This window comes from Typopeltis vanoorti, chromosome 15 (assembly GCF_054136105.1).
Source record: "Typopeltis vanoorti isolate ZY-2024b chromosome 15, IOZ_Tvanoo_1.0, whole genome shotgun sequence".
NCBI classification, from domain to species: domain Eukaryota; kingdom Metazoa; phylum Arthropoda; class Arachnida; order Uropygi; family Thelyphonidae; genus Typopeltis; species Typopeltis vanoorti.
Window position 1 is genome coordinate 94,464,335 of NC_143563.1, and position 23,834 is coordinate 94,488,168.

The 23,834-nt window shown below is 37.3% G+C and overlaps 1 protein-coding gene across 10 annotated transcripts in view; it reads left to right on the forward strand.

Moving 5' to 3' along the window:
- Nucleotides 1-23,834, forward strand: part of LOC150098991 (NGFI-A-binding protein 1-like) — a 685,870-nt gene that overhangs the window by 594,023 nt on the left and 68,013 nt on the right. For all 10 annotated transcript variants that reach the window (XM_090404614.1, XM_090404621.1, XM_090404619.1 and 7 more), the window contains 3 exons: nucleotides 769-888; nucleotides 11,296-11,429; nucleotides 19,342-19,459. In XM_090404614.1, the coding sequence (XP_090260740.1) occupies nucleotides 769-888; nucleotides 11,296-11,429; nucleotides 19,342-19,459 (372 nt within the window). The remainder of the gene's footprint in view (nucleotides 1-768; nucleotides 889-11,295; nucleotides 11,430-19,341; nucleotides 19,460-23,834) is intronic.

The window sequence follows — 23,834 nt, forward strand, 5'->3', positions numbered from 1 at the left end:
GTACTATTGAATGCATCTTGTTTGGTCTCTATAGCAGGGGTTTTCAAATTATGAAATTCTTGGTCCTGCCATGGTCTTAAAGTCATAAATTTCCGACTTTTCTTCGTTAAAATTATTTTTAGGGAAAAAAAAAAAAAAACTTGCAAGACCTCCATTTTCTTTGTTTCTTTATATGCATTAATTCCATCTTTTAAACAACTTCTGCTGATACGAATCATAGGAATAATTTGCTGTGGTAACTTTTTTTAAAACAACTTTAGCGCTATGGGTCTTTTTTTTTTTTTCTTTTTTAAGTGAGTGAGTTTGCTATAAGTTCTGAATAAAGAAAGTGACTATATTTGTAGAAACTGATGTTTTGAAATCTCTTTTACCATGTTATTTGTTATATAAATAAGTGATTGTTAACAGCATTCCTGTAATTACAGTATCCTCTCAACTCCTCCAGCAAATTTTTACTGAGTCTTTGCATCAAACATGCATCAGGATCCTGTGAATCATAATTAGGATTCACATGTGTGTATGGGTGTACACACACACATTGAGGAGTTTTGTGGGTAGTTTGACTGCTGGTCAATAACAATTCTGGGGGTGTTCAGAATTTTTATCAACACAGGTGAACATTGTTGAAAATTCTGTGTATTGATTAATTAATCTATCACAAATAATATTTGTGATAGATTAATATTTCACTGAAAATATTTACCTCTGTTATTCTTAGAAGGTTTCATATATTTGAATAAAGTGTCAAAACATATTTTAATTTTTCAGTATGTTATGAACATGCCTGAAGATGATCCTCGTCGAATGGAAGAAATTCGAAAATATGCTGCCATTTACGGACGGTTTGACTGTAAAAGGAAGCCAGAAAAACCGCTTACTTTACACGAGGTAAATATAAAAGTCTGTAAAAGAAAGATTAATGTAGGAATAGTCTTTTCGAAAATACATAGTCAAAATTAAACTGAATTATTGAGAGGAAATTAGACACTAAGAGGAAATGGCTTGTCATCATCATCAGCAGTTTGCCCTGACTAGGAAATAGTATATATACAATATGCATAACAGTCGTTAGTTTGCAGTGACGAAATTCCACCCTTTGTTGAAAAGACCTAAGTTGTAGTCTTGTTTTTTGGCATGAGGAAACCTTATAAGAACTTTTCAATATTGAAGATGGGTTAGCTGATTTCTTATAGCTGTGGCAGGATTTTTCCTTCCAGAAACTGTCACTTTATGCTTCTAAAATGGACCATGTAGTTACAGTATCCTCTCACCTCCTCTAACAAGAGGAGGTGAGAGGATACTGTAACTTAGAATTTTTACTGAGCCCTTAGAATTTCATAGGGCACTGAATGCATCAAACATGCATCAAGATCCTGTGGATCATAATCAGGATCTACAGAAAGAGTGTGCATAGCTAATAGACGTAGACCATTAGATAGGATTAACTATCTTTTCACATCATTAATTAGTTACAAATTAACAAGCTGATATCGTAAATACTGTTAATTGATATAATTACTGTTAAGCTCATATTTAGCAGTTCTGCTTTTTTTTCCGCTTTAAGAAATATGTTAATTAACTTGAAACAGTATCACAACTAAACCATTCTTAGATAATTAACACATGCATACAGATTGTTCCTTCTTTTTTTGTCTCCAATGGAAATGTGGATTCTGTCAAAACATTAATGGCATCAAGATTCTCTTGGAGAAGTATTCTACTGAGATTTAAAGCTAGCATGAGCTTTAAATCTCCTGCAGACAAAAGCATATCTGCAGGAGATTTAAAGCTCAGTGGCAATCCCACATTTATAGAATGTTACCATCATTAAGGATAGGATGGGTGATGGACTCACCTATGGAGGCGTCTCCATCCTTTGAGCAACCATACCCCACCCCCATTCTCTTCAAACAAGTCCCACTCAAAACAGATATATATATATATATATATATAGAGAGAGAGAGAGAGAGAGAGCAGCCATCCATCTCTCAGTAGAATGTTTTACCACAATATGCTACATCTGTTTATTCACAGTGCATATACCTCACAGGATACCATTGATGACCTCATACTGCTTTTATCACCTTTGCACAGGTACTTTTAAATACTCAGTGGGAGTATTGCTCATACTGACATCAGAAGGAGGATTGTAGAGCATATGCCTGACAACAGTAATCTCCCTCTTAAACATAGGAAGAGCAGTGCCTTCTACTATATGCCTACCTAAACATTCCCTGTCATCGATTTGACAATCTGCTGACTCAATTGCTGATACTCTTGGAAGAAACACTAAACTCTGTTTTCTTTGTATGGTCTGATGCTTTGCTAAAATGCTGCCCGACCATTGTAAGACTAAACATCCATTATGAGAAAGTGAAACATCTTTCACAATCCTCCATGAAGCTGCTGTATATGTTGAACAGAATTTCAGTGGGGGACATCTTTCCATTGGCCTAGCAGAAGGCAATTATTATTGCCTTTCCAAAGCCAAGTAAGCATCCCAAAAGTTCCACCATACTACCATCCAGATGTCCTGACCAGCTGCCTGTGCAAGATTCTGGAAAAAGTGGTCTCATCTTTTATGGTTTCTGGAGAGAAACAACTTTTTTTTTTTTTTTCAGAAATCTGGTTTCCATAAACATCATTCAACAACTGATCATCAGTTCAACTGGAAGCATCTGTGAAAGGTGTCTATTTAAAACATGAGGCTTAGTATCAGTTTTCTTTGACACGAAATGTGTATGACTCAGCTTGGAAGCTTGGAGATTTGGAATACTCTTTTTATCAAGAACTTTTTATTTAACTGAATTTTCCAAGTCTGAGTGGAAACCACTCTCAGATCCTATACCCAAGAAGAAGGCATCCTGCAAGATTGGGTTTTTTGTCACAGTTTTTTTGTAATCAAAGTTAACTCAGTAACTAAACAATTTCCAGCTACATTTAATGTCTTCTTCCTGGTTAACTTCATTATTTTCTGTCATTTGTGTAATATGAAGGTCATAAAAAAATAGCTGCAGCAAGCTATTAACTATCTTTCAATATGGATACTTGCAAAATGAGCACCATTGAACCCTACTTGTGTACATTTTTGATTCAGACATGGTCTTCACCCTAACTCATAACTAAGATTAGGACAAATTTTAATCTCAGTTGCATCAGAAGTCAAGTTTTTGGGGCTCATGTTTGACAAAAAAAAAAAGTGACTTTGATTCCTCATATATGCCATTAATTGATGAACATCCTTTGACTTCTAGGTGCTGACAGATGTTCTTCTCCAGTAATTCTGTTGTGCACTTATCAGATCAAAACTTGATCATATTTGCCTTTGCCAAAGACACTACAATTGTTGGATCCTATCCATTCATGAAGCAAAAAGAATGGCAACTGGAGCACTTTGAACATCATCATTTCCTAGTCTTTACATCAAAGCAAATGAGCCACCTTTGTCACTTCAATATCAACAGCTCTATATGTGGCCAAAATAAAATCTCTGCCACACCATCCCACAGGGTCGTCAGTTATATTTTGTCCATGGTAATAGAATTTGTAAAATAGTCATCAGGCTGCCATATGTTCCTTTAATTTGATTAATTTGTGACTAAAAGTATCACTAGACACTACATATATCAGGGAAGATAGAGAATGCCACACAGATGCCACTAAATACAATACTGTTGTGTTAGGCATGCATCATCTTTTCTTTTTGCAGGTTAGCTGAACATTCTGCTCTTCCTTGTGTGTCTACCTGCAGCTCTTTCAAGCTCACAGAACAGAATATTCTGATTTTACGAGGATGGTCTGAAATGTTCTCGGCCTAACAATGAAAAAAACATAATTTATAATTTCAAAATTATTTTTATTTTTCAACATAATCTCCCTTAAGACTAATACATTTATTCCACGATGCTCCAGCGCCATTATCCCATCCCTGTAATGGTTCTCAGTAAGATCTGCAAAATACTTCTCTACAGGTGCAATCACCTCTTGATTTGAAGAAAAACACTGACCAGCGAGGAAGAGTTTTAGTTTTGGGAAGAGATAGAAGTCAGAGGGAGCCAAATCTGGGGAATAGGGTGGATGTTCTAACAATTCATAGTGCAGATCCCTTAATTTTCCCATTGCCAAAACACCTTTATAGGCAGGTGCATTGTCCTGATGAAAGATGATTTTTTTCTTCTGCAAATCGGGTCTTTTCTCACGAATTTTTTCGTCTAGTCTGGTTAAAAGATCGGAATACTATTCCCCGGTTATTGTTTTACCCTTTTCAAGATAATTAATAAACAAAATGCCTTTAGCATCCCAAAACACCGATGCCATGACCTTTCCTGCTGATGGAACTGACTTTGTCTTCTTTGGCACTGAACAACCGGCTTCTGTTCACTGTTTTGACTGCTGTTTGGATTCTGGTGTGTAATGGTGAATCCAAGTCTCATCCATAGTAATAAATCAATGCACAAAATCAGTTTTATTCTTGTTAAAACGCTCCAAGCACTGTTCAGAGATTTTCATGCAAGTGCGTTTTTGATTTATTGTGAGCAAGTGCGGCACCCATCTTGCGCAAAGCTTCTTCATTTGCAATCCTTCACGCAAAATATATCCTACATGTTCTTTTGAAATGCCTATAGGCTCAGAAATTTCATGCACACTTGACTTGCCAGTCATCCATATCATACACTTGATCACTGATTTCTGATGTTGTTACACTTTTTGGACGGCCTTCACTTGGATCATCTTCGAGGCTGGTACGTCCATGTTTAAACTCTGCAGCCCATTTCTTAATTGTTGAAAACGAAGGAGAAGAGTGTCAATAAACTTTTATGAACTTTGAATGAATTTCTTTTGGCATTAAACCTTCTTTTACAAAAATTTTTATAACCACACGATACTCAATTTTATCCATTTCAAGGGATACAGACAACACTTTTGCTTCAGACAGCTGTATAAAACAAACTACTTCATAGAATGACTTGCAATTTCACATGGATGCTTATGACAGATGTATGAACTTAGGAAAAAAAAAACTTACCAATAGTGTTGCCATCTATGGTCGAGGCCGAGAACTTTTCAGACCACCCCCATATGCCCATCTGCACAGATGATTTATAATGAAAATCTCTAGTGGGATCTGTAGCTGTTTCCCAGACAACATAATATCTAATCAGATCCAGCTAGAATGTAGCAACTTTACTGCTGATCTGCTGATCTGTTTTTAAGCTAAACTAAATAGATTTGAAATGCTACCAAAGACTCACAAAACCCTCTACAGGCAGTAATAAGGCAATAATAATAATGAGGAGGAGGAGGAGGAGGAGGAGGCTCCATCTGGACATGTGTCTCTGTTGGATCTCAAGCCATGGCGGGATTAAGGGAAATGAAGCTGCAGATATTGCAGCTAGGTCAGCTCATTTTCTAAAATAATATATTTTCCTGTCCCCTGCGTTGATTACAGATAGATAAGTCAAAAACTATGAGAATCATTATGAAATAAAGAGACAACAAACTCTACCAGGTCGAACCTGAAATTAATTTATGGCAGTCCAGTCTACTCAAGGATCGTAAAGAAAAATAAATTGTTCTTACTCATTTCCACATAAGTTATAGTCATCTTATACCCTGCTTCCTTTTGAAGGTCACATGCCTGTGTGTGAATTCTGTAGTTCTGCTTTATCTGTCTTGCATGTTCTTATTGATTGTCCTCGTTTTGTCAGTGAGCAAAATCAATATTTTAGTGTTTTTAATAATCTGCCTGAGCATCTGATTCTTCCTGTATTCATATTGTTTTTACATTTCTACACAAGATTCACATTTATAATTATATATAAATTGTCTCTATAGATTGTATTTATAGACTATATAGATTCATTTTTGTTAGTGGAATTTCAACTCTGTAAGATTCTTGTACATAAGATGTGATTTATTTGTATATTTAACTGTTTATTACTTGTTTTCTTGTGTATGTTCTGCTGCAATCTCATATTGCAGTAGTACATACACATATTGAGTCATTTTGACACAGTATGACCTTTTCTGTCCTTGCACTAGCAAATCCCAAAACAAAATCTATTCTTTCCAGATTCTTATGCTGTGACACTACTCCAGTTTGGCTTCTCAGTTTGTTGTAATCACTTGTTTTGTAATTTCATATATAACTTTTCCTAACTGAAAATTCCACATCCGTAATCTCCCTAGTCAAGACCACATGATCAGTTTCCCCAATCAGATACATTGTTACATTACATGCTGTCCCAAGTAGTTACCCTTATTTTCTGTATAAATTCCCACACGTTTGAGGATTCTATTAAAAGTCTTTGCTTGCTTGCTGTCTTCAAGAATTGACAGTATTATGGATATGGTCTTGCCTTGTATATCCTAATATTGTGAAGGTATATTATCTCAAAGCTGTTGACAATGTTAATTGCATGTTAAGTAGTGATGTTTCATGTCTGAAAACTCTCTGTGATTGGTGAATGATTCAGTAATAAATAGTATGGGAGTGATTGGGAGTCAACATAAAACCACAAGTGGCCTAGAAGAAATGAGATGTAGTGAGAGTGGGGGGGGTAAGTAATAGAGAGTTGAGTAATGAAGCTGGGAGAGTCATGCTGAATAGTGTAGAGAATGAGTCCATGAGTGTGGACTTGAATGAAGTTAAGAGTGGTAAAATATATGGTGATTCTATGATTAAGGGTATGGAGAGTGGTATGCATGAGGAGTGCTTGGCTGATGGGACAATAGAAAGAGTGGCTTTAGCAATAAAGAGAGGGCATGAAGCAGACAAGATGATAGTTATGGTGGGTACGAATGACCTGAGAGGTAGTATAAATCGGGTAGGAAAAGATTTAAGAACATTATTAGATATTGTGAAGAGGAAAAGTGTCAATGGGAGAATAGTGTGTGTGCTGCCTTGTTTTGACAATTACGAGTTAAGTAGACGAGCAATGATAATGAATGATATGATTGCAAGAATGTGCAGAAAAAGAGGTCTGGAGTTTGTTGATGTTTGGAGTGTGTTTGAAGGAAAAAGGCAGTTGTATGCTAGAGATGGACTGCATCTTAACATGGAAGGACATAAGCGATTGAGGAAGTTATTGTTTTCTGAACAGGTTGAAGTTATTGGGCAGGGAAACTAATATTGAAAAGGTTGAGTGTAAGAGAGAGAAACTTTAGCACTGATTGTGTATTTATTGATCCTTATAGGCTGAATAAATTGCAGAAGAGAGGGGATAAAAATCGGCATAGGACTACGGTAGTTAGTGACTTATATATCAGTTCTAAAGCCGGTACAAGATCTAGAGGGAATCTGCAATTTTTGTATACCAATGCTAGAAGCATTCGAAATAAAAGAGAAGAATTTTTGGCATTAGTCAGTGAAATCTCACCAAAAGTTGTAGGCATTAGTGAAACTTGGCTGTCAGCAGAAGATGTGGTCACTGGAATTGAATGTGATGGGTACAGTATTTTCAGGGAGGATAGAGAAGATAGAACAGGAGGAGGAGTACTGTTGATGATAGCTGATGTGTTGCAGCCAAAGAAAGTAGTATATCATGATGATAGACATGTGAATGAGAGTTCATTTGAGGCAGTCTGGTGCGAAATAGTGACCAACGCAACCAAATATACAGTTGGATGCTGCTATAGGCCAGGGAGTACGGGGGGAGATATTGAATTCATGCATCAGCAACTTAGTGCAATGAGTGAAGGCTTAGTGATTATTATGGGCGATTTTAATTACGGTGATATCAATTGGAAGGAGGAAATATCACGTAGCAAAAAGGAAATGGAATTCATACATCTTCTACGAGATAATTACTTGAAACAGCACGTAACTGAAGGGACACGTGGTGTGAGAGTGTTGGATCTGGTTATTGGTTCAGAGGTTATATGCATAAGTAAGGTGTCCTCGTTACCTCCAGTTGGTGAAAGCGATCATGTGGTATTGACTTGGGAGGTTGCAAAATCTGTGGATTTTTCTATTAAGAAGGGGTATGTACGGAACTACAGGTTAGGCAATTATAACAAGCTTCGGAGTGAGCTTGCAGCCATCCCATGGCAGAACATATTGCAAGGGAAAGATGTTAGCAGTGTTTGGGATAAAATCAGCGGGTATCTGAGGAAAGCAATATCAGATTGTGTCCCCATGGTTAGGAGGTCAAACAAGGCAGGCATTAGATGGATGAGCAGTAGTATCAAGCTTGAACTGCAAAAAAAGAAAATGTTATGGAGAATTTACAAGGAGAAAGGCGATCAGGACACCCATGAGCAGTACAAGGCTCAAGCTAGAAAGGTTACCAGCATAGTAAGAAAAGCTAAATCAGATTATGAGAAGACCTTAGCCAAAGAGATCAAGGGTAATCCCAAAGAGTTCTTCCGCTATGTGGCAAGTAAGAGGAAGAATGACTTCGGAAGGATAACCTTAGTGGGTGCTGATGGTATTGAGGTGACAAAATCAGATGTAATAGTCGAGTTACTGAGTGATCACTTTTCAAAAGTCTATCACCCAAGTGAGGATATCTCTATACCTATAGCAATACCTAATGTGAGAATTGAAGCTAAAGAATCAGAGGTATTAAATATATTGCAAAACTTAAATGCAAACACTGCGGTAGGCTTAGATGGAATATCAGCTCGGGTGTTGCGTGAATGTGCAAATGAATTGTCAACCCCTCTCACCTGGATATTTAACTTAAGTTTGAACTCTGGTATGGTCCCTAGGGAGTGGAAGTTAGGCAAAGTGGTTCCTTTGCATAAGGGTGGCTCTAAAACTGCGGTATTGAATTACAGACCAATCACCATCTCAGGAGTAGTGGTAAAAGTATTGGAAAAGTTGGTTAAAGACAAAATTCAAGAATGGGTGGATCAGGATATGATACTCTATAGAGGCCAACATGGTTTTGTTAAAGGTAGATCCTGCCTTAGCAATCTATTAACTATTCATAATAGAATAACATCTGAGTTGGACAAAGGAACTGGCTACACAGTAGTACTTCTGGATTTTGCTAAGGCTTTTGACTGGATACCCCATAGAACACTGTTACGCAAATTGGAGCAGATGGGAATGAATATTAAATTGGTGATATGGATAGGAGAATGGCTCAGGGAGAGATACCATAAGGTGGTGTATGGAGGAGCCGAGTCCAGAATGAGGCAGGTGACCAGTGGTGTGCCTCAGGGCTCTGTGCTTGGGCCAATGTTGTTTAATTTGTATATAAATGATATAGGAAACGGCTTAAAGGGAGATATTCAGTTGTTTGCTGATGATGCAAAGTTGTGTAGTGCAATAAAAAATCAAGCTGATGTTGAAAGTTTGCAGGAGGATTTAAATAAGTTGGTAAAATGGGCAAAAGAAAATGGATGTCAGTTCAATGTGGAAAAGTGTAAAGTCATGCATTTTGGGATTAAAAGATTACCAGCAGTGTACTACATCGATGGAAAGGTACTCCGAGAGATGGATGAGGCTAGGGACTTAGGGGTATTGGTAGATAGGGAGATGAAGTTCAGAGGACACATTGCTAAGGTGTCCAAGATTGCACATAGGATTACTTGGTTGTTGAGGAACACACTGACATCCAGAGATAAAGAGGTTATTATTCCCCTTTATAAAGCATTGATACTTCCACATTTGGATTACTGTGCTCAGGTCTGGTCACCTGGATTCCTTGGAGATGAGGAGGCTGTGGAGAGGGTTCAGAGAAGAGTGACCAAGTTGGTGAGTGATATAAAAAATGCTCCCTACATTGATAGATTGAGAGCTTGTGGATTGCAGAGATTGGTTGATAGGCGAAGAAGAGGGGATATGATAGAAACATTCAAATTACTAAAAGGTTTTTATGGGATTGATGCAGGGGAAATGTTTCAGCTGTGTGATAGTGATGAAAGAACAAGAGGTCATCTCTGGAAATTAAAGAAGAGTGTGGTTAACAAAGGTGTCAGAACAAGGTTTTTTGCCTGGAGGGTGGTGAATGAGTGGAATTCATTGCCTGACTTAGTTATGAGCTCTTCGTCTGTAAATGAATTCAAGAAGAGATATGACAGATATTGTTTTGCTAGTTTGGGTCTCCCGCGATGAGTCTACTGACTCCATGGAGATACCCGTAATAATAATAATAATTACATCAACAGTTGTTGCTGCTTTAGGGTAAAAAAGATGCAGATATAATGATGCCAAGCTTGCAAAATTTTTCAAAATATTCTGAAAAAGAGTGCAGTAAAAAGTAATCTAGATAATGGCGGTTATGAAATTAGTTGAATTATTGCTTCATTTTTTATACTCCATAGTCTGATTTATATAACTGAATTGCATACATTGACAGTTTATAAGAGCTTACTTATGTATTTCTACACTCATCAAAAGAAAGTTAGGTTTACTCAGGCATAGCAATCATTCAACTGATGTTTTCAGTTCAGCTTTGAGCTTAACATATTAGCTGTTCTTTATTCGTCTTTGCAGCTGCCATCCTGTAAAATAATGACCTACTTACATCAATGTTTCTTAGCAACTACCTTAGCAGTCATTTGGGAAGAAAATAATTTTTATCTTCCTACTTTTGCCCCACAATATCATTTTACTAATAGGTTCTCCACTTTTTATGGATAGAATTGCTTTTTTTTTTTTTAAAGAATTCTTGCAGAAATTCATTTTTTTTAAAAGTGTTGTTTGTTCCATGTGTGAACATAGAACAGTATACATTGTATTATTGATTTCCTAAATAACAATGATATTTTATTTTTATTATATACCAAGGTAATATGTATAAACATGGTATGGTTATTTCGTTGTAGTGAACTCATAGGGACCAAAGAATAGTTTGGTATAGTGTAAAGTTGCCATAATGAATTTCCTTTAGAATAGCATTAAGGCTACTGGACCTGTGCTCGGACATTTTTTGACAGTCTGTAGTGGCAAACAAAATCACAGTGTTTGATCTAATAAAAGTTGACAGTAATGAAAAATTTTACTTCATGAGACTAAAATTGAATTTGTTTATTTTCATTGGTTGATTTTTAAACAGGAAAAATAATAATTAAAAGAAATAATATGAAGTAATTAAAAAAAACTTTGTTTTTTTATATGCTTAATAATAAACTAGAGAATGATGTCTATATGGTATGGAATCACACCAGATCCATATTAAATTAAATTACATTCGCTTATACTAGAAGCTGGAGTCTCCAGTTATGTGACTCTCAAGAGAAAGAGAGAGAGACTAGAGTGAATTGTTCATTGTAAATATCTAAATATAGATAAATATTTAAATATGTATTTTTAAATATTTATTCTTTGAATATATGTTATAGGTGTCAGTGAATGAAGCTGCAGCCCAAATATGTAAACACATTCCTGCTCTTTTAACCAGAAGAGATGAGTTGTTTCCATTAGCAAGACAAGTAGTCAGAGATAGTGGTTACCAGTATTCAAAGGGTCACTCTAGGTATATGCATGTGATTAAATTCAATATCAATCTTGATTTTTTGTTCAAAAAAATTTTTTTTTTTTTTTGCATGTGTGTATGTGAACAACAGTCACACAATACTGTTTATAATATATCAGTGTACTTTCATATTTTTGTAGCATAGTGTTAAATTATTTTATTTTTTTTAGATAGAAAAATATGAGGAATATTTTTTGGATAGCTGAAGTAATAGTAAGATTTTATTGTATATTTTATGTCGAGTTCATACACGAGAGGTTGGTTGATTAACCTGTAGTACATAATGGATGTATTCTTATTTCATCAAAAGTTTCAGGGCAAGTGTTTCCACTTAGCACTTCATACAGGTGCCATTTCTGTGGTGCCTGCTTGTCATTTATCCTCCTTACTGTCCATGACAAATGTATTTTTCAATCAAAATCCTGAACTGAAGTTTTGATAAAGTTGAAGTAACATGCACAAGAAGTGCAAGCCATTTGATCATATCTGTTATGAGGTGTGATAATCCTTTCATGTTTAGGCGAACACTTAACCAGGTTAATTCATGTTCATAGCCTCTTTGCAGGGCAAGTGTTTCTGAAAGCATGAAACAGTAGTTCCTTACAGTATGTAGGGTAGCTCTTAGTTCAGCTAGCCCTTACAATTTTTTTATATATATTTCTAGTCCTTTCATCATAATTATATTTGTGCCATCGACATAAAAAAATTAAAGCAAAACGTCCTATTGCAGCATATGCACTATTTTTAATTAATAATGAAATAATAATAAAATAAAAAAAATGTGGCACTTAATAGATAAGGTAGTGATTGCAGTAATTTACTGCACATAAAATTGATTGTCAGCTTTCTCTTTACAAGCTGACAATATTTTTGTCTTAATTTTACCTAATTACACTTAGTATGTATTTTGTGCTCAAAGAACTTAGTTCAACATGATTACGTTTGTGAAATAATCATGTTATAAACTAATGGTACATATCCATGTCTTAAAAAGAGTTCACTGGTTTTCCTGCATTAAATTTTGTTCATTATTTATTCATCATCCTTAAAAATCATTGCACAGAATGCATACAGTTTCTGCACTTCAGACATAATAAGACACTATAAAAATGATATAATTCTAAAACAGTTACATGCCATATTTTGTGCTGCAGACCCCTTCCCAGAATTACTCATTGCAAATTCAGCTGACATTTATGAAATAAAATTATATATCTGTTACCCTTCCTCTGTATAATGTATGACTAATTCAATTAAAAAATTATGATTCTTTTAATTATTTTTGATTTTCAGCTGCAGAAAACAGTGAGAAAACAATCTATACACACTGTTTCAGGTTGAGGGGAAAGAATGAACATTGCAAATAATTATTGTTATTTGCATATTATGAAATAATAATAATTATTATTATTATATATTATTATAAAAAAAAGCTGTGTAGTGGTGGTTGTGTTTCATATGTATACACTAATGTTAAAAGCATCAAAGGCAGGCGAGACCTGGCTGATAAAGAACAGTATTAATACAAGAATATGTGATTGGAGTCAGTATATATTCAAAAAGGACAAACCAGATAGAAAGGCAGGAGAATACTGCTAATTATTTTAGAGAAGTTAAATCCGACTGGAGTAGAAATCTCGAAAGGTGGTTATAGCATGAAAATATGGTTGGATGTTAGAGTCTAGGGGTCATCTGAAAAGGACTGTGAACTGCATGGACAAATTCATACAATGACTATCTTCTTCTTCTTCTGCAGCTTGTTCCACTTAAGTAGAGTCACTATTTGTGGTGAGTCTCCTCTACATTCTCCTCCTGTCTTGGGCTGTAACCACATCCAAGTTCTTCATCTTCAAGTCCTCCTCGACCAGTTCCCTCCATCTCTTGACCACCCCTGCCCCTGCACATCCATCTGCATGACCTTTCTTCCAACATATTCACTCCTCATCACATGACCAAACCATCTCAATCTTACCTCCTGTATCTTCGCTGCCAAGTTCGTAACTTTCGCCATATCCCTCACATAGTCATTTCTCAGGCAATCCTTTCTAGTCACACCACACGTCCACCTGAGCATTCTCGTCTCCGCTACCTCCATCCTGCTGATGTTATCTTTCCTCAGGGCTACAGTTTCCGTAGCATATGTTATAGCTAGTCTCGCTACCGTCCTATAGATTTTTGCCTTTTAGATTGATTGGCACCCTCTTATCGCATGGCACTCCAGCCATCTCTCTCTCTCTCTCCAGTTCCTCCATCCTGCTTGTATCCTGCATCCCCACTTCCTTCTTGGCCTCTCCATCGTCTTCCACTGTTGAACCTAAGTATCTAAAGCCTCTAACCTTCCTGATGACATTTCCTTTCAGCTCCAGATCTGTCTCCTGGCTGCCATCCACTTTGCGACACATATACTCTGTCTTACTTCTTTTCAGTCTCATACCTCTCTCTCTCTCTCTCTCTTCCATCGTGATATTAAACAGAAACGGACTTAATGCTGACCCTTGATGTAAGCCAACCGTCACTTGAAAACTTTCTGTCTGTCCCAGGCAGGTCCAAACTCCTGTCTTCACATTTATGTACATCTCCTGCATCAACCTGACATATTTCTCCGGTACTTTCTTCTCCCTTAGACTCCTCCAGACTTCTTGCCTTGGCACTCTATCGTATGCTTTCTCCAGATCAGTAAACACCAGATGTAGCTCCCATTGTTTCTCTTGAAACTTTTCCATCATCTGCCATAACCCAAAGATAGCATCTGTAGTTGATCGAACAGGCATGAAGCCAAATTGCTCCTTTGCAATCTCCACCTCCTTTCTCAATCTTCCATCAGGAACCCTTTCTAGATTTTCATTGTGTGGGACATCAGCTTTATTCCTCTATAATTCTTACAGTCTTGTGCATCCCCTTTACTCTTGTAGATCTTTCCCTCACTCCTTGGGTATATTTCCTGTTGGCAAACTTTTATGAACAGGTCCCACAGTAGATCAATTCCCTCTTCCCCCAGTGCCTTCTATGCCTCCACTGGGATCCTGTCAGGGCCCACCAATTGTCCATTCTTCATCCTCTTCATGGCCTCCTTCACTTCCACTCTACTGATGTTCTGCACCATCCCCTCATAAGGCTGACCATCTTTTTTGTGAGTCCCTGCATTTTCCTCATTCAAAAGTCCTTCAAAGTATATTTTCCATCTGCTTTTTATATCCACATCCCTCCTTAATACTCTTCCTCCAGAGTCTTCGATCTGCCTCACATGTAAGATGTCCTTTGATGCCTTATTTCTACATTTTGCTAATTGATAAATTTTTCTCAGTCCTTCCCTTGTTTCTAATTGATCATAAAGATTTATGCCATGGCCTGCGCAACAACTCTCTTGGCTTCTTGCTTTCTCTCTCTCTGTCCTCTTCCACTCTTGACTCATCCCACTTCTGCTTTGCCTTAGCCATCACTTCTTCTTGTACATTATTATTCCACCACCAACCCTCCTGCTCTCTAATCTTTCAAATGTTTCACCAATCATCTCGAATTACTTTTGAATTATGTCTCCACCAATCTTGTACACTTTCTAGTGTCCATCCGAAATTCTCTCTAACACCCTCTCCTTAAAACAGTTCCTCACACACTCTTCTTTTAAGTGAAAGCACTTAATTGTCTTCATCCCATGGCTTCTAAAGGTTCTTATCTTCGACCTTGTTTTAAAGTCTGCGCCCAGCAGTCAGTGTTGCTGCACCACTTGATCTGTTGGGATTACCTTACAATTTGTCACTTCCTTAAAATGTTTTCTTCTAGTCAAATATAGTCAATCTGTGAATGTTGTTACCACTTCTAAATATTATCAAATGTTCTTCCCTCTTGCAGCAAAACGAGTTCATAATTGCCAGATCAAATGCTACCGCGAAGTCCACAATTCTCTCTCCTTCCTGGTTCATCATTCCCACTCCATGGCCGCCATGCACTCTTTCACAGTCCCTATTCTGTCTTCCTATGTGTCTGTTCAAGTCTCCTCTGACAATCATGATTTCGTTTTCTTCCCTCATTTCTTCATCTAGCATGTTCCAGAACTCATCTTTCTCCTCTGTTGTACAGCCAACTTGCAGGGCGTATACACATAAGACGATCACTCGTTCTGCTCCAAGACCCAGTGTCATTCGCATGATCCTGTCATTCCTCCTACCCACTTCCAGTACTTCACTCTTCATTCTGCCACACACACCACAATTTCGACACCATTTCTTTCCTCTTTATTTGCTCTAGAGTAGAATAATTTATACCCATCTCGCAGTTTCTTTGCCTTTTCTCCCATCCCTGTTCTGCACACATAAAATTAAAATTGTTCATTGTTTTAATCCATTTGTCTTTTCTAGCATTGTCAAGAGACTTCAGTAGCTCAGTGGCTACTGTAGGGTTATTATTAGTAGAGAATTCTTTATACAGTTTTTCACTGTCACTGTTCCAGCCTGGGATAATATTCTCTCCTAAAACCTCTTGGAATGGTTCATTTGGCAGAACCAATAACAGTGCCAACAAATCTATTGTAATTGTTTACAGTGGGCCTTATGAATCTTATTACAGTGCCAACCTGTTTCTTAAAAGAATCCCAGTCAGCTTTGAGAAAGTTCCACTTAGGTTTTAATATTGTTCTTATGATTGGAATATTTAGGCCTACTTTATAGATTATAGGTCGATGTTGGCTATTTGGAAAACTGTCTAATACTTTCCTACAGATGGGAATTTGGCCGCCATAATCATCTGCAGTACAGAAACACAAATCAGGGTTATATCCTCTTTCCCATCTAGAGGAGAGAAAGCTCAGTTTATCTTCGGCATCAAAGATCAGATAGAGGTTTTGATTTTCCATCCAGTTCACTAGTAGGGTACCATTTAGGTCATCCTTTCTATAGCCCCAAAGGGAGAGTGTTGACTATTAAAATCTCCCAGGATTATGCTTGGATGTTGTTGCTGGGACAGTACTTGATCAGGCCATTTAGCTAAGGGAGGTTTATACACGTTGGTTATAGTATACCCTGAACTTAAGGGTTCAGGGTATACTATAACTATAAGGCTTAAATCTACCCTGAATTCATTAAGAACTGTGAACCAAAAACTATTCAATGGCTTACTGCTATGTACAATAATATCCTGGACTCTGGCATACTTCCATCAATTTTTAAAAGATCTAAAGTCATTGCTGTCTTAAAACCTGGCAAAGACCCTACAACTGCTTCCAACTACCATCCTATTGCCTTGTTAAGTATCTGCCTGAAACTTCTCAAAAGAATGCTATACAACAGAATTTCTTCAAGTATACATAACAGAACTCCACAGGAACAGGCTGGCTTCAAACCTGACAGAAGTTGTGGCTTTGACAACCTTTATAGAGAACGGTTATGAAAAACAATTGAAAACAATAGCAGTATTCGTAGACCTCTCTGCTGCTTATGACACAGTGTGGAGAGAGGGTCTTATCTTATAATTCCCAGAAACTATCCCATCACCAAAACTAGCCAACCTAATTAATCAAATACTAGCAGACCGATGGATACAAGTATCTCTCAACGAATCCCAAAGTAAATTCTTTAAGATTAAAAATGGCCTACCTCAGGGGTCAGTTCTTGCCCCATTGCTCTTTAACTTATATATTAGTGATATCCCAGAGACAGCATCACGGAGATTCATGTATGCTGACAATATTGCCATTGCAACTCAACATTCAACATTTCAAAAAGCTGAGAACACCTTAACTGAAGATCTGACTGTACTTGATAAATACTTTAGACGATGGCGATTACAACCTAACCTGAACAAAACTGAAGCAGCATCCTTTCATTTAAGTAATATCCAGGCCAACTATATCCCAAAAGTTTATCTCAGAAATAAACAGGTGAAATTTAACAATCATCCAAAATACCTAGGAGTTACCCTAGACAGAAGTTTGACATTTAAATATCATCTAGAAAATATTGCTGGGAAATTAAAAACTTGTAGTAATATAATGCATGAACTTGCTGGTACTTCTTGGGGTGCTGATGCCAACACACTGCATACTACCGCACTGTCTTTGGTCTATTCCACAGCAGAGTATTGTGCTCCTGTGTGGCTGAACAGTGCACACGCTTCTTTGGTCGATGTCCAGCTGAATCAAACTATGAGGATAATCTCTGGAGCTTTAAGATCTACTCCTGGCTACTGGCTCCCAACTCTCAGTAATATAGCACCTCCCTCGCTCCGCAGGACCCAAGCCTTAAGCAAACTGTGGACAAAAATAGTTGGAAACAGTTTCTTGCCTATCCACCAAGACATTTCCTTCCATACTTCACAAACACTGAAATCCAGGCACCCTGCCTGGAGGAGTGCAACACAAATAAACGACCAGAACGTCGACCTATGCGAGTCATGGGGAGAGTATTGGTTTCAACATACCTCCAATCTTCAAATAACCATCTCAAATCTGACATCTCGTCTGAAGGGCATCAATCTCCCTAGACATGTATGGACCACTTTAAATCGGATCAGAACAGGACATGGGAGATGTAAGCATCTCTTGCATAAATGGAACTGGTCCGATACTCCAAACTGTGAATGCGAAAGAGGGATCCAGACTATCAATAACATTGTGCTTGAGTGCCCTATCTACTCATTCTCAGGCTCTAAAGAAGACTTTTTTAAACTGACCCCAGAATCCCTGGAGTGGATCCGGGATTTAAGGATTAAGCTCTGACTCCTGATTCTTAATTTTGATGTTTAATCATTTCAACCTAGTGTACCCTTTTAATATGATTTTTACAATTGTTTTTATGCCATTTTATGTAATTTGTAAGTTTTATTCTGAGACCTGTACATCATACGCTAAATAAAATAACACATAAAATGTCCAACTTCCTCTTCCTCATCGTCTGCCACCTCTCTTCCCCTTCCAGTCATGCTTCCAACATTCAATGTTCCCACTCACAACATTCTCTCTCTCTACCTGCCGGGCTTGCTTCTTTAACTGCATCCACTCTTAATGCAGTAGCCCTCGTCCACTTCTCACAGCTGTAAGGTGATGTAGCTGCGCGTCGCCGGAGTACGCCCTAGTCCTTGTATCACTTTCTTTTCGACTCATATGATCTTTGCAAGAGTTGGCAGTGAAGTTTTATGACTTGATGCCCTTCCTGACGTCATCCCTCGTCATTTATCTTGGCTTGGGAGTGGCACCTATTGAGTCTAGCTTTCCCCCTTCAGTGGCCGCCTAAGACGAAATGACATAGCAAAAATAGGAAAGATTCACCCCTAGATCCACCAATGCTATTCACTCTAATAGCATTGGTGGGAAGGAGCAAGAAGAGAAGAAAGAAGCAAAGAAAGAAGGGGAGGGACCAGTCTACAGATAATATAACAGATGTATATTACATGAAGTAAGGCATTGTCCAGCATTAGGTACTTCGGGTTTGCCATGCCCGTACTCACTAAAGTGAGCCCTTGAGGCAGTACAATGACTATCATTATGGATACTTTAACTATGGGAATATAGACTAGATTTATTTTAACTGAAGAAATTAATAAATCTGAATAAAACACATACATTGCTGAACTGAAAATTATTGCAAATATTTCCAGTAATAAATAAAGGTAGGATTGATCTGGATAAATAATACATAATGCAGGAAATTTTGTGTAAAGCAATTTACTTTAAGTCAAGTGGTCTCAAAGATTGCATTTCTTGCAGTTAATCTGTTAGTGGATTTACCAAAAGGGATTAAAAACCAAGTAATTGTATCATAAAAGACAGAAAAACAACTAGTTTCTGTATTATTTTAAAATAATTATTATTACAATCTTTAATTAAATGAACGAGAATTTGGTTTCAAATATTTGAGATCTCTTATTTTGGTATAACAACTATATATATTTTGTTGAAATATTTTTGCTCTCACTATCATAGATCTCAACTATATGGCAAATCATTTGATGAAGAAACGTGTAAAAGGTTACGTTTAGATTCAAGTCCTGGTCAAGCTATAGATAAAGCCCCTCTTGAAGAGGAAAGGAAAAAGAGACAGGTATGTGGTCATTCAGTTTTTTGACAATTAATTTAATTTTTATTTTATTCTTTCATTGTGAAGGAAAATTGGCATATATCTTGTTTATAATACAGAACTGATTATATATTGATATCGTTATTTATGGAACATTATCCCAATTGAACCAAATCATTGCAGTAACAGTATGCAAGTATAAATCTTGAATTACAATTGTAAAATTTTTATTTACAAAATTTTCTTTATTTCAGTGTCCTATACTAATACTAATCATCCATCATAATGCTTTATTTAAAAAAAAAAAAATTAAATAGAACAAAATCAGATAGCTGGCTTTGTATCATATATATCTCACATATGACTCTCCTTTTTACACACACACAAATGTATTTATTGATTATTTTTTATTTATTTATTGCTGCTGTTTAGAGATTTAGAGACTCCTTTTTTTTAGCTACCTAATACATACTTTGGCTTTGTTACGTTTTCTTTTTTTATTTCATTTATTATTATGACACTGATTTACTTGCTAAGAACTTTCAATATATCCTTTTTTCCCCTCATGGACTCCTCAGACTTTTCTATCCTTTCAAACAACTTCACTGCACTTCTATCACTGTTTTACATTAAAAAAAGACAAAGACAAAATAATAGTGTTAGCTTTTATTACCATGTTTAAATCGAGGTAGATGAATAGGAGGTGTTCGGCATATTGAAAAATATCAATGTAAATACAGCAGTGGGACTAGATGGCATATAAACTCATGTAATACCTGAATGTGCAAGAGAATTGGCATTACCACTGATAAAGTTTTTCAGTCTAAGTCTCAGCTCTGGCAAGGTTCCAAGAAGAGATAGCAAACTATAGACCAATTAATATATCAGGAGTGGGTGTTAAAGTATTCAAAAAAATTGATTAAAGGTAAAATTCAACAGTGCGTAGATAGGTATGCAATATTCTATAGTGGGCAGCACAGCTTTGTAAAGGGTAGGTCCTGTCTGAGTAATTTATTCACATTTTATAATAAAGTGACAGTGGAATTGGATAAAGAAAATGGCTACACCATGATACTAATGGATATTGCAAAGGCATTTGATAGAATATCACATAGAAAACTATTACAAAATTTGGAGCAAATCAGAATGGATATGAAGCTAGTAGCATGGATGGGGAGGGGACAACAGACTAATATATGATGGAGTTGAATCTAGAAGAGAGTCTTCATACCTCTGTCAATATAGATGAAACCCTTTGGTCGGAAAGACCTGGGTTCGATTCCCGTCAGTGACATGAGGAACCTTTATCTGGTCTCTTTTGACAAAAGGCAATTTAGTTGGTCTCGTATGGTAGAGTTTTTTTTAACCTGGAAACGTGGGTTTTTTCGTCCCCCAGAACAGGCACCTAGAGGCATAAGGCTAACCACCTTATCCTTGATATGGTTGTTGCAAAAGTCTAAGAATAACCTCGACACCATAAAAATGTAGAAGAGGGAGGATTAATAAAGTAAGGAATTCTGTACTAGTCTTTAATTTGTATATCAATGATATAGGGAAAGATTTACAGGGGACGGGATTTACATTTGTTTGTGGATGTAAAACTGTGGAGGACAATGGTGATGTAGATATCCTGCAGGATGATTTAAGTAAATTGGCATTGCAAAGGATATTGATTATTCATTAAGGTTGCAAAATGTAAGAGTGGTTATGCACTTCAGATAAAAGATTTCATACTCTGTATCACATTGATGGTACTGGATTGTAGAGAATTGATGAGGCTAGGGACTTGGGGATAATGATGGACAGAGAGTTGAAGTTCAGAGGGCATATTGCAAAAGTTGGTAAAATAGCTCAAAGGATTGATTGGATGTTGAAAAACATGCTAGAAGTAAAAATAGGGAAGTTATCCCGCTTTATAAGAATATGATTTGGCTGTATTGACTACTGTGCATAGATTTGGTCACCTGGGTTTTTTTTTTTTGATATCAGGAGGTGGTAGAGAGGATTCAGAGACAAGTAACTAAGCTGGTGACAGGTCTGTGGAATGCTTCCTGTGAGGATAGGTTGAGGGTATGTGGATTACAAGTCTGGTTGATAAGCGGAAAAGAGGGGACATGATAGAAACTTATACAATGTTAAAGGGGTTTTATAAAATTAATGCAAAGGAAAATTTTCAGTATATGACAAATAGAGAATTAGAGTTCATTTGTGGAAGTTGTGTAAGAGTGTGGTTAATAAGGATAGGTTTTTTTTTTTTGCATGGAGAGTGGTGAATGAGTGGAATGGATTGCCAGAATTAGTAGTAAGTCCCTGACAGTGAATGAATTTAAGGAAAGGTATCATAAGTGTGTGTAAATGTTAGTATGGGTCTCTGTTAGGATGAGTCTCCAGTCTCCATGTAATTACTGCATAATAATAATAATTATATTTCATGTCAAAGTTTCTGGAACAATAAATGGTGAAACTAGAATGCAAATAAATAATTTACTAACTAAAATTAATTATTTACAAGCCCACATTTCACTAGCTCAAGCTAGCATTATCAGACTCACTTTAATTATACACAATTAGTGAAGACAAAGAATGAAATGATCTCAAGAACAATTACATATATGGAGGGCTGAAATGGCATGGTGCTCTTCGTGGATGGTAGGATGGTGCACCAGAATCTACCATCTGTTTTGTTGTAAAATAACTTTCTGTTGAAAATATGGCATTGTTTCTTAAGTATATTAATACAATGATGTTTAACATTTCTGGTGATCTCTGAGTGATAGCAGTTTTAATGTGTCTGCAAGCTATCTTAGTAAAATTTTTGTTTGTATGAGTAGAATATTAAAGCTAAACACTGTCATGAAGTTTAAAAAAAATGGCCAGTTCAATAAAAATCCCCCCCCCCCAAATAAACAATGATGTGTTCAATGGGATTGAGGTCAGGGGACCTCGCGGGCCAGCCTAGTATCCTCATGTCCGTGGAGTGTTCATTCATCCACCCACTCGGCCATAATTCGGGAGTGGTGGGCCGGTGCATTGTCTTGCTGTAAGTGCAGAAATGGGTGTACATGATCTGACAGTAGGTCCTGTATCATTCGCCGGTGAGGGACGATGGTAGATGTACCAGGGGATCCATTTCATCTCACGTAAACAGTCCCCATACGAGGATACCACCACTACCGGCCTTAACTGTACCCTGCTGGCATGAGGGATCCGTCGCTTCATGTGCTTCACGATGCACTCGTACCCTGCCATTGGCATGTACCAACGTGTACCTCGACTCATCAGTCCAGGCGACCTTTTTCCATGCGTTGAGGGTCCAATGGCGGTGTTCCTGCACCCATGCTAATTGTTGTGCCTTGTGACGTGCGGTGAGCAGAGGTACTCTAGTTGGGTGGTGGCTTCTGTACCCCATAGCAAGGAGATGGTTCTGGATGGTGTGGCTGCTCACACGTCATTGTTGTCCAGCATTGAATTGGCGAGTGATCTGCGGCACTGTGGCCCGTCTATCCACTGTTACCATTCGAGCTAGCCGATGCCTTCCCCCTCTCATCGACACGTTGTACACCACTGCAGTTTTCCCTGGCAACTGTGGTTTTATCCAAATCCATGTACTCCCAGTACACGCTTGACACAGTGGCCCGTGAAAAGTCCAGTGCCTGCACGACTTCGGAGATGGAGTGCCCCATACGTTTGGCCGTAATCGAATTTGCTGAGATCTCGAGTCTTCCCCATTCCGTGCTTGACTATTACTCAGATGGTCAGTACAAGGTCTGATGACATCCCCATCATGGGCCACGTGGCACTATTCCATTCGCCGGAGCGACCACAGCACCATTTCGCCAACACGGCGGGTATCTCTAATTCAACTGCTCATGAGTGTGTGTGTGTGTGTGTGTGTGTGTGTGTGTGTGTGTGTGTGTGTGTGTGTGTGTGTGTGTGTGTGTGTGTATATGAAAGAATGATCATTAACTTGGTTAACATACATATTTTTATAAAGAACTGAATGACTAGAACCGAGATTTAATAAAAGGTTTTAATATAAAAACACGACTAGTTTCGGCTTGTAACAGCCTTCATCAGGTGACATTATAAAAGAAAGAAAAAAGAAAAAAAACACTAAAACACTGAAGCTTAAATAAACTATGAACATCATAGAGAGTCTCTATACACAATTGACATTAAATCGTTGTGGTTGTATTTAAAGCTGTTGTTTTGTTAGTTGTATTGTTGGGAAAGTGCGTGCTAGTAGCATTTCTTGAACACCAATACATGATTACAGCTGAATGACAATCTGGGAGGTTGTAGCTCAAGTTATTATTTAGATGAACAGGATTGAAGATGATTTCTCTAGATTCCACGATTTTTCTCTCTAGTTCATCATTGCAACGGAAGATGTTAGTAG